This window comes from Carassius gibelio, chromosome A16 (genome assembly GCF_023724105.1).
Source record: "Carassius gibelio isolate Cgi1373 ecotype wild population from Czech Republic chromosome A16, carGib1.2-hapl.c, whole genome shotgun sequence".
NCBI classification, from domain to species: domain Eukaryota; kingdom Metazoa; phylum Chordata; class Actinopteri; order Cypriniformes; family Cyprinidae; genus Carassius; species Carassius gibelio.
The window spans coordinates 9,036,805-9,049,260 of record NC_068386.1 but is presented as its reverse complement, the minus strand read 5'-3'; the positions used below and the strand labels follow the sequence as shown (position 1 = coordinate 9,049,260).

General features: G+C 36.2%; 2 protein-coding genes across 3 annotated transcripts in view; both read right to left on the bottom strand.

Moving 5' to 3' along the window:
- Nucleotides 1-5,012: 5,012 nt before the first annotated feature.
- Nucleotides 5,013-10,463, bottom strand: LOC128031016 (endothelin-2-like). Its single transcript, XM_052619189.1, has 5 exons — nt 9,021-10,463; nt 8,121-8,271; nt 7,659-7,772; nt 6,416-6,595; nt 5,013-6,315 (listed from the first exon to the last, which is right to left on the bottom strand). Exons 1-5 carry the CDS (start codon nt 9,076-9,078, stop codon nt 6,246-6,248), a joined length of 573 nt encoding a protein of 190 aa, XP_052475149.1. The 5' UTR covers nt 9,079-10,463; the 3' UTR covers nt 5,013-6,245.
- A 447-nt stretch (nt 10,464-10,910) lies between these two features.
- LOC128030522 (transcription factor HIVEP3) overlaps nt 10,911-12,456 on the bottom strand; it is a 61,389-nt gene continuing 59,843 nt past the window's right edge. For both annotated transcript variants that reach the window (XR_008187923.1, XR_008187924.1), the window contains one exon: nt 10,911-12,447. The gene's annotated coding sequence lies outside the window, so the exon portion shown is untranslated. The remainder of the gene's footprint in view (nt 12,448-12,456) is intronic.

Genomic DNA, 12,456 nt, shown 5'->3' with positions numbered 1-12,456 from the left:
GAAATTCTGATACAATCTGAATGCTCGTGGCAATTTATTTTACAATCTATGCTTTTTATATCCGTATTTTAAAAGGTCTTTAACAATAATGATGTATTTTTGGTTAGAAATATATGACAAATTGTATACGCTCTAATAATTCATACTTATTTAGTAAGGAAGGACACATTCAATTTATTAAAAGTGAGAGTAAAGATATTTATAATTTCACAAAAGATTTCTCTTTGAAATAAATGCTGTTCTTTTTAAGGGGGGGGGGGGGGGGTGAAATGCTTGTTTTCACTCAATATCCTGATAATCTTGAGTACCTATAGAGTAGTACTGCATCCTTCATAACTCCAAAAAGTCTTTAGTTTTATTATATTCATAAGAGAAAGATAGTCTGTACCGATTTTTCCCAGAAAAACACGACAGGCTGCGTGACGTGTGGGCGGAGCTAAAGAATCACGAGCGCCAGTAGGCTTTTGCGTTGAGAGCATCTGGAAGCTGTGACACAGATCCAGAGGCTGAAATTTTACAAGAGCAGCATCAGCAAACGATGTATCTATGTGCTATGTACTAAAACTGTATATATTTGTATATCTGTATATACTTTTTTTTTTAAGCTGTACATGTGGAAAGTGCAGTTTGATGACAACATCGCATATTGTTTACTTGACGTGCTTATGCGCCGATAGCTAAGTTAACAACACAGAGATATTTGAAGCAGTTTTACTCACCGCCTGCGGTTCCAACACACGATCGTGACCCTTTTTCGTTGGGACTACATTATCCTTAAGAACTAAACGATGTGAAATCCGGCGTCAAACTGGGCCATGTTTGTAAAACAAGCATCTTCGAAATGCAGGGAACAAACACAAACACTTGCACAACTCCGTTGATGCTCTGTAAAAATAAACTCCATCCACTGGTCCCTTAATGCTGTTTTTTCTTTGGTAATCTGTGCAGGGTTGTCTTGCCCTGGCAACCAAAAACACACTTCTGTGACATTTCGCGACGCTCTCGCTCTGATCAGTGATTGTCTGTGCTCAGCCTCTCAGTGCTCTGTCTGCTATATGGGAGCGCGCGCTCTTCCGGCAGAAGTGCACTTAGGACCCATATAAGGAAATTCCGCTCCATCTAACGTCACACAGAGCCATACTCGAAAAAAACTTTCCGAAACTTGTGACAAACCGGAAGGAGTATTTTCGGAACAAAATTCATTAAATTCATTAAAAAATTCATTCTATTCATTAAATGCTAAATCACAGGATCCATAAAAATCCACATTAATTGTTTTCAATATTAATAAAATGGAGCCTTGGTAACCGTATGTGGCTGCTTTTGAACAGTATGTGCATTGACAGTATGTAAGACAGAACTGCTCGTGGTCTCAGCCAACCCAGCACTTCATCACAACTTCTCTATTGAAATATAAAAAAATATTATGTATATATATATATATATATATATATATATATATATATATATATATATATATATATATATATATATATATATATATATATATTACAGAAGTATTATTTTCTTTTTAATTTTGCAATATAACGTTACCTAACTATATGTTCACAGCATCAAAGATAATGCTATTTTCCTCTACTCTCGTTTTAGTTTATTCTTTCTGCTTATTTAACAATCTGGCACACATACAGCAGTCAGAGTATGTAACTAGCCATTGATCCCTCTTAAGGGTAATTATAATCACATATACTGTAGCCTATAAGAAATTGCTGGTATACTCTACTACGTTAACATCTCTCATGATTAGTTATCTCCCATTTGATGTCAGTTCTCTCAGAAGACATGGACATCCAAAGTTAACCCCAGATTACCCAGGCCATAACCAGAAGCTTCTCTGTGATGCAAAGAAGTATTTAAAACAGTCAATTAAGAACGCACCAGTTATATTTTCAAGAGGGGAAAACATGCTTTTTCCATTATCGACCGCTCTCTACTTCATATCGCTTCCTCTGATTTACTTGATGTGCCTTTCCTGACATTCTCCTCACTCTGAATGCGATGGCAATTGAGATGGATGGAATGTGTAAAGGCATCCTGTTTTTCGAGCGGGACAAAGATGGCTGTTGGCGGCGCAGCAGACATTGAGCTCAAGGGAGAGATGGACGCTGCCATTGTTTCAAACATGAACATAAACATCGTAAACACGTCACATTTAGTACTTGTGTGTTCAAAATGATTGTATCTTTGGTAAAATGAAGCTCTTAAAGTAATATTTCACACACAAAAAGAAAATTCTGTAATCATTCACTCACTCTAGCTGCAGTTAAGCGACATGAAATTATAATTAAAGTGGCCCATAGTTTGTGCTGTGCGAAAATACTTTTGATGGCATTTGACCATTTAGTCCTTTTGATCATGTGATTAACAGAACAAAATTAAACTTGTTATTCGCTGATCATTTGTCCATTCAGTAATAGGGCTTGGGCGCCGAGTTGCATTCTGGGGCATGGCGGCCCTGTTGCTAGCCTCGCGAATGTAAACATACAGCAAGTTGAACGAGAAGAGATGAGTAGAGAGAAAGAAAAAAAGTTGTTAAAATTGCGAAAATGTTGTGGGATTTATAGGGATACGCTATACGCTATGTGGACAAAATCGGCACTATTAACGGTTTGGATCCATATGAAATTCCCAACAAATAGTGGAGTACCGACGGAGACTTGCTGCAGCACTTTTGCATTACAGATATCTTCGGCTACCTTGTTTGTTTTGTGAGCGCCTACACTTCAGAATAGTTCCGAAGCTACAAGTCATTGAAGTCTCATGTACAGTTCACAAATGGATGGGTTTTTTCCTGTAAAATATCCCGTCAGCTCTTCAGTCGGACCTGTCAAGTCTCTGTGTTGTTGTCCTGTTGCTACTCCTTGCCCTTCCAGCGAAACAGCTGTTTTCAAAGCATCGTTTTGCTTACTTGAAAGAAACCTTAGCGTGGTGTTGGGCTTTTTATGATAGCGTGGTTGTTGTGAGAGCACGATTTCATGGCAATCTGTAACTAAAGTCACGTGAGACCTAGCTTCACAAATCGCTTAACGTTAGTTAATGCAGCAGTTTTGTAGTTCGAATTTTTTATGTCAGCAGAGGGATAGCAACAAAAAGATGAATGTTGAAATTTCCCGTATTTTGGATGAGTAACCCAAGAAATTTCCCTTATTTTCAATGTTGACTTAAGCTATATAAATTAATATACAGATGTTATGGTCTCCGTAGTCGCGCCTCCAAGCAGGAAAGCTGTGTAAAGTTAATCCATTCTCATTTTATTTTCCCCATGGCGATTATATGTTGCGCTATTACACCCCACAATACAGCAACGGTTTACCATGGTTGAAATAGATTTTTAATTAATCAAATTAAGACACACGGATGAGAGGAAGTATGTCTAAACACTGCGCAGTAGCCCGAGTAGCAGTAAAGGAGGCTACCAACGTGGCGGCCACGCCAAGTAATGACGTCACGACGCCCAAGCCCTATTCGAGAACTAAATCAGTCCGGTTTATGAATGAATCATTCAGGCTGGTTTTGGGAACGAATCAAAGGATTCATTGAAAATATTCGACTCAAACGAATCGTTTGCGAGTTGGATCAGCTTACAGTACAGTGAATAAGAACTTTTAGTCTGTTTGTCACATACAATACATTAAAGTGCACAAGACATAATATATATTGTAATTTGGTGATTGACTAGGTCAGTCAAAATTATTTTGAAAAGAGTAGCCAGGAGAAACATCATGAAGGTATGTAAATGATAAGAGATTTATTGTTATTATTATTTTTGGGTTCCTGTTGTTTTTTTTTTATTCATTTATTTATTTTATTGTATTTTATTAGTTTATGTATTTATATTTTTTGTTGCAAAATCCCAGAATCCATCAAATTCTTAGTTTTTACCTGTATTGTTCAATATTTGATAATTGGGTCCAGATTTACACTGAATAACAACTTTGGAATATAGTGTACAAGTCACAATATTTGGTGCTTGACTGTCCCATTCTTTATTATTGTGAAAAGACTGGCCAATGACTAAATGATGAAATGTTCCTTACTCTCAAAATCTCTCAAGTTCTTTTACCTGTGTTGCGCAGTATTTGATAATTAAAAGCAGTTTTATAAGGCTTTTCATTTCAGTACAGTGATGTAATGTTGACGTATATGTTTTTCCTCAGTACGGTGCTCATTGAAATTGCAGTTATCTCACCACCGGTTAATGCGGTTCATTCATGTGGCTGCATTTCTCACACTTACTAAACACGTTTAAATGAGCAGACATGGTGAGAAACCTTGAGGCAATAAAGGTTATGAATTTTCTTAAGGAATGTTGGGATTGGTATGAAACACATACAGTAAACATGCAATGTATGACATATTAAATAACAGAACAATGAAGTAATGCCCATGTTTTTAGTCTCAGTTTAAATGTGCAATAGTATTAGACTAAAAAGATGAACACGTCAAATAATTAGGATAAGGAAAAGGTCTTGGAGTTTGGAAACTAGCCTTATGTGCACTGTTGGCCTATATAATCAGTCATGACAGGAAGATGGAAACCATCAAGACTGTTGTTGTTCTGGCATTGTTTTTTTTTTCCCATGCGGCTGCAAGCTTCCTGCTCAATTCACCTGCTCTACAAGACTCTTATCTTTCACATCACAACAACATGTCAATGTGTTCAAACTAATTACTTTTCAACCATGTACACACCCTTCAAAAGTCTTCATGCCAAGGTGCTTTGTCAACCAAGGAATAGGCACTGATCCAGGGCAATTATACAAACCTATGTATGCAAGAGATTATGCCAAGGATGTTTTAACATGAAGTGTTATTGAGGGCTATTGCTTTATTTTGAACATAATCTGGCAATTTTCAGTTTCTGTCGGTGACAGACAAGACTACAGCAGGGTGACATTTAAATGTACTTGAGAAGGACACAAAATTAGGGTCAGCAATAATACATAATTTAAGATGAATTTATTAGGATTCTTTGTTAATAACAAATCAAATTCAGAGTATGTGAAAATAAATATGGAATACAAATTGAATCATAATAATATCAATTTTATAACAAAACCATATTGTTTATATACAATACAGGAATCTTTCTCTACAAAATTCCTAACGATTAAACAAATATATATGTATATATATTAGTATAACAGCCAAAAGTAATCTTAAAGTGCATACTTATTCTGTACACTACACTTTTAGCACTCCAAGATGTTCCAGTGCTAATAAATAGGAAAGTTCTTCAGCTACAGATTGCAACAACACAACTGTCTGCATCACTTGAATACTTAATGCTGTAAAGCTGGATTGATATGAAAAACAAGAGCAAAGTCCATACAAAGTGGTCATCCTTATCCTATATTCACTGAAACATTCCATAACTATTGTATTACTATCATTACTATCTAAGCCAACTTTAAAGGTCAGGTAATACTTGGTTTAAAGTACAGAGACTTGCTACTGCCAGTACATCCACAAAAATGCTGCTGTGAGCATATAAGAAATACTGCTGCTGCACATATAACACATATGAAATAACCCTCATATATAATATACATGAAATCACCCCCCCAGCAGATCTATACAGGTGGAGCTGGGGAAGGTGGAGGGTTTCTGATATGTGCTGCAATTGCTACAGCAAGCTCATTGGCTGCTAATATTAAAATAACCATAACATCAGCTGCACCATGAGGATAATGTTGTCATTATGTCAGATTGTGTTAGAACATATAGGACTGTTTTGTTAAACAGAAAAATAAAACTAAAAGATGAAGGTCTGCTTCAGTGGTGCCAATAAATAGAAGTATTGCAGTTTCTTCCTATTTGTGCTCTTCCAACCAACTTTTCATTAGCACTTGTCTATTTTACCTCAAACTGTTCAAACGTGGTGTTTTTGACTAGTTATGATGCTGTCAGGTATCTCTAGCATAGCCACTTAGCTAATGTCCTGTTTGCACTACAGGACTGTTGCTAACACCTAAACCTCATCTGTGCTTTCCCAATGTACAGGTCTGATTTGTCCATAACTCACAAGTATCTCCTTTACGTCGCACACAACTTCATCTCTGCCATTCTGTCTTAAACCTGCAACAGAGGCTCAGTTTCCACAGGACTGTCCTTGAGGAATACCACTTCCAGATCGCAGCCTATGCATGTTCTGCTGCCCCTGGTTTCACAAGGGTCAACTTTTGTTCAAGTGCTCACACTTCCATCTCTCCCATGTAAGGACTTCATCTGTAGCCAGGTTGACTGGCCTTGGATGCCTTTCCCATTGCTTTGGCTCTAGCCCTAACCAGCTTCCTGAAAAGTTAGATGGATTTGTAGTAAGTAATGGTACTGACGCATTTGAAGAATAAGGTGTGTAAACATGAATTTCATGGTTTGTGTAATTTGGCCTTACCTGAGGAAGGTTATGACATTTGACTGAGCTCCAAGGGAGGAAGACTTCCCTAAAACCAGAACTGCTGGACTGGCATTTTCGGAGTTAATTAGGGCAGTCACATGATCTGATTTGGGTTGTTCCTGTTTTTCAGGCACAGGTTCAGATGGGTGCACCAGCGTGATGGCATGGTTTTCAGAGCTTAGAGAAATATGTGCATTAGTTAAATTAGTCCCAATAACTCTGCATTGTCTTAGATGACTGCTATAATGGCTAATCAAATATTTAAAAAGTCAATAAGTGTAGGGGAAGCACCTTCAAAAAAAATGATATGTCACTCATATGTCACTTTAATTTCATAATGAAGGATTTGGTGATGCTCCACCACTACTCATTACAGGTACAGCTAAGCTACCCTTTAGGAAAGTAGTAGTTGCACTACACTACAAACAAATCATTGCTAACTATATCATGTTTGGTTGCGCTACAATGCTACTTTTTGGGAAAAAAAATAACTTTTTAAATGTAAAAAAAAAAAGGTTATTTTGAAAAGCTGAAAATGCTATTAAAAATACATTAGCATTAGCAGCATTGTACTTGAAGCTAGTTAATGCCCTTTCACACCAATGAACAATATAGATGGAATCAATTTCAGTGAGCCCTTTTCCAGCTGATGAATGATTAAAAACACTGACACTAAACCAGCTATCCAGGCTGAGAGACCAGCTGAGACCAGTTAAAAGCAGGTTTTAGCTGTTTTTCTCAGCAATTAATAGGAAAGCAGTTCAGTTTTTGTGGAAAAATCTAATATATCATCTATCTGGTTCTCATAACAACAAATTACAACAACACAACTGCATCGTTTATGCATACATAACAGTGATTAAAAGCTGATAATAGATAAGACTGCCTTAATGACTTAGCAGCCTGTCATAATGACAAATGTTCTTTTCTTTTTTCTTGTGGGATCAAATAGCGGTTATAGCCTGAAAGCTATTAGCTAAACTCTGACTCATTAGATGAAACTCTCTCCATCTTAGTGATTCAAATTCAAAAACACTCTCCTTTCATATCGTCTGGATTCTCCAACTGTGTTTGTCTGGTATCACCTCACGCCCTCATGCTATCTCTACACACCCCAATCGTGCACACCCTTACATTAAATGAGCCTTCTGAAGAAGAATACCAATGACTGCCACTTCCCACAAATTTGCATATAGCTGTCACTTGATAGGCATCATGTGAGATGAGAGATGAGGCTCACCTGTAGTGACAGAATACATTGCATGTCCGATCTGCAGGATTGGCACAGAAGCAGCGGCCTGTAGACCTGCGCCGGCGAGTTAGCGGACTGCCCAATCCATACACAGTAGTCTTACTGTGGAGGAGAGGAGACACCCAGACAGCATGCAGTCAATGATTAATTCATCAGAAAAGGCATCACAGGAATTAACCACAATGGGACTTTGTACTTCTTAACTTTAAGAATGAGAATTACAACCGGTGTCAAAAGTATTCTAGATAAACAGCAATAAAATGCACAATAACTCAAATCAATCTTTTGGAATTCTAAAAACACTATAAATGAAGTCACAAATGTGCAATGATTTACTTAAATGGAAACAGATTTACTGAATATGTCCTTAATGTTTCCTTTCACCCTCCATTGGCTGAACCTTCACTTTGTGGTTAACGCAGGTTAGCCCATGCATGGGTGAACACTCACCCTGGTGTGTTCACCCAGATGATGTCCAGATGGCAGAAATAGTGGCATTCCGAATCCAGCTGGTTGTTGCAGGAGCAGCGTTTGCTCCTGACCCTATGGGTTGCAGATGGGTCACTTGGGTCAGTCTGGGGCACTAGAGGCAACCCCCAGCCTGCAGACAAGAGATATATTGCGGTCCATAAAACTCATCTGTAATCATTTTGGGTCAAAAAGCTCAGAAAGAGACTGAGACTGAGTCTCAGAGAAATGATGAGCCTCATAAACCACATGTTATTATTATACTTTTACGATTTTGATTTATCACCTCATTCTAGTCCCACTTCTATCCGCTATCTTATGTAATGACGAACAAGGTCTCAGATGATCTTAATGAGTAGCGGGCAGCTGTAGTTTATAGCTTTATTACACACATCTGTGCTGAATTATCAATTTTAGCTTTAATTGTCGACACTGAGGCGACAGATTTGAACAAAATGAAAATGAAAGTCCCTGACTGTGTCTACATATTGTTAGACATATGTTTAAAATGTATTTAAAAAGCTAAGTTTAAAGTGAATTTAAATTAATCAAAATAAAATGACAAATGGTTTATCTCAAGCTTGAGAATGAAGGCAGAGTTAACATATTTAAAATCTCAAGTTTACAGGTTTAAAATCAAGTAAAACTTAAATCGTAATTCCAAAATAGTTATCATATATATATATATATATATATATATATATATATATATATATATATATATATATATATATATATATATATATATATATATATATATATACATACACACTTATAAATTAAATATTGTTACATTTAGAAAATAATTAAAAAAAACACATGAAATAAAAATAAAAAAATCTAATGAACACACACACACACACACAAATACAAATATTTTACCTTCAAGAAGAATTGTGCACATGGTAAAAATGAAGATCAGAGTAGTTCTAGATTCCATGTTGCATGTATGTTTCGATAGAAAAAAGTGCAGATGTTCACCTAAGCAATCCCAATATCTCTCAGCCGCAGGTGCTTGTCTAATGTTGAACCGTCCTGTTTGGCCACACTTATAGCTCGTGATATGCACCACTCCCCACTAGGCTGACTGTTATGGGTGGTAGTTACACAACTCCAGCTTGTCTTCGTAACCTGTAACATTCCAAACATCTCTGCTGCCCCCTCGGCAAACAGGGCCACTGGATTGTTTGTGAGGAAGAGACCCAAGCTCACAAACAATTATGATCAAAACAAAAAATAACTTAATCTTTCTTGCCTGGAATTTAACAATGTGAATCTAAATCAGTTAAATGGGACTTGGGGTGAGAAGCTGTGTAGGGCCAGCAGGAAAAGAGGAGTCGCAAGAGGATATCAGCAGATTTGCTGCTTTGCATGATTTTCGTTGCATGGACTTTGCAGGGAAAGACAATGTCCCGTGGAAAGAAGGAAGATTCTGGAGCGTAGCTCCTGTCTATGAGTTGTGGGAGGACAGTGGGCAAAGAAGCTTCCTGTGTCCTCTGGCCACTATTTGTTTCTGATAATACAAATTAGTCACAGATATGAAATCATAATTCAAAATTGATTTGATTATTTTGTGTTGATGCACAAAGGTCCAGCATAAAGCAGTTCATTTCCTTTTGATATTATTAAAGAGCTGTTGGGGTACTTTTGATCAAATATGTAACATTTACACATACAGTAGTCTTGTATTAAATTGTATAATAAATCACTCACTTAATGTCACCACTTATGCTTAAAAAGAATAATTAAAAAGCAAGTCATTAAAAGCAAAAACTAATAAAAAATACAAAGATTTTAACAAAAAAATGTTTAAACTTAAATTAAATTGAAATGTGAAATATAAAAATACAATCCCTACATAAAAATGACGATATAAATAAAACTTAATAAAACTCTATTAAACTATCACTATTAAAGGTACATTCCATTGTAAGGGTGACCATAAATATGGAGTGCCTCTGCACTGCCAAAGAAATCAACCTTACAGGAACTGAAGAGGAGCAATGTTCATCAGTACATGAGCAACGTTGGGTTTCCGTGAAAGTTTGCCAATTCCCCTGCAAAGATAAGAAACATGGGCACAGCCTCGCAGGTATCGGGCTGAGTTTGCAAATGCAGCCCCCTAGTGTGGGATGTGCACAGTGTCCATTCACAGACATCCAGCACAAGAGTCAGCAGCAGCTTCTGTGGGGTGAACAGAATCATCTCACCTCATACTTTCATTAGCATGTTTTATCAGCTGCATCCTAAAACACAGATGAAAGTTTGCTAAAGTATTTCTCTCATTGCAGCTGAGAAAAGTCCCTCATGCTGATATGAATATTAATATGGAAATCTTATTGAATTACTAATCAGTGCTTTTTATAGAGATTGCATACATCATTCCACACTTAGATGGAAAGATGTTATGCACTGCAAATATTTGGAATTGTGAAGTAAAACTTTTTTCCCTATATATATATATATATATATATATATATATATATATATATATATATATATATATATATATATATATATATATATCTTGTGAGCAAAAGATGAGCTTAAGCAGACATTTGGCAGAGAGTTTCTTCTCAGAGCTGCCAAATCCCATCTTCTGCAGATGGATGAAAGAATGTGTGACACTGTGGAGGAAGTCACTGCAGAATGATAGAACACATTCCACAGACAGAGGAAATGTGCTCATCCCTCCAAAATCCTATCATGTTCTTTCCGGTCTCTTCCTTCAGAGCATGTAGATCATAGAGCTGCTATTTCATATGATGACTGTTTTTTTTTTATTGCTCATTAAGGCTGAATTTATTCTATCAGAAATACAGTAAAAACAATACTGTGAACTATTATTTTTAATTAAAAGAATGGTTTCCATTTTAATATATCTTAAAATGTAATTTATTCCTTTGATTCCAGTCCAGCCATGACTCCAGTCTTCAGTGTCACATGATCCTTCAGAAATAATAATAATGAATTATAATTATTATTCTAATATGCTCATTTGATGTTCAAGAAACCTTCCTCATTATTAGGCCTATCACAATTGTAAAAGGCTGGTCTGTTAAATAGTTCTACGGATAATGTGATTAGATCCACTGCGCTCAACTAATACAGTATCTAACCATTAGTCTCAAACAGTGATACTTGTACAGTTAAAATGCTTTAAGCCTTGTTATTTTCAAAGTACAAAGATAAACAGACACTTAAAGCATAGCAGGACATATAATGATTAATGATTAAATGTTGTGTTTCCCCGGAACTTCTTTTCATAAATGTGACCTTTAAATTTTGGAGTGCCATATTTTACATCTTATCTATTGATACAACTTCACATGAAACAAAATAAAAACATTTATTGATTGAAATAATAATAATAATTTTCTTACAATATTTTAATTATTTCAGTAAAAGTGAATAATCCTGCAAAAACTGTAGATTTTCTATATAGGGATTTTCTTTTAACTAATTAGCTTTTTTGCTTTCTTTAAAAAATTATGGGGAAAAACTGAAGTGTGTAATATACACAAGTGCACAGCCTTGAGTCTGTATCTTCCAGTGTTGTATAAAGACAATCCCAAATGCCAGACTGTTTCGAAAACGGAAACAGAAAATAAAATGCATTGTTGTGGAGTGTATCGCTCAATGAGAACGGTTAATATTTACACCAGACTGTATTCAAGAGAAAGTGATAAGGATAAGGCAAATAAAGATCTGGGCATGGCACTAACTGCGCCTAGCATGAACCACATTCAAATTTGAATCACTTGACCCATTTAACCTGTAGATTTCGATTTATTAATTATTGTATTACTTACATTTCTGGCTCATGGCATGAGAATGATAATTACACAAAGCCGTCCTGGTGGGATCATATAACTGAATATAACTCAATATCATTGCATTTCATATTGAAGGAATCCAGACTGACAGAACATGGTCTGTTCTTATTCACACAGAGCCTAAGTGCACTTATTTAGTAGTATTAAAAGTAGTGATCTAATATAAGCATGAAATTTGCCATAAATGATTACATATCTCACATGAAGTTTTTTGTCCTACTGTGTGCTTATGCCGATAGCATTTCAGAGGAAATGAGAGTGTGGCTTCAAGGTCTGTGCAGCATTCTCCACGGCCAACACATCCATCACATGCAGCTGTTAAACTCTACATGGATAAAACAAAAACAATTACATTACAAGAAGAATGAACTAAAATAAAAAAAAAGAGACTGAAAAAGCCTTGGACAAACTGCCTTTAGGAAGTGAACAGATGATCTGCCATGTCTCAGACTGTCCCTGTGGGAGTGGGAGCGCTAGAAAAT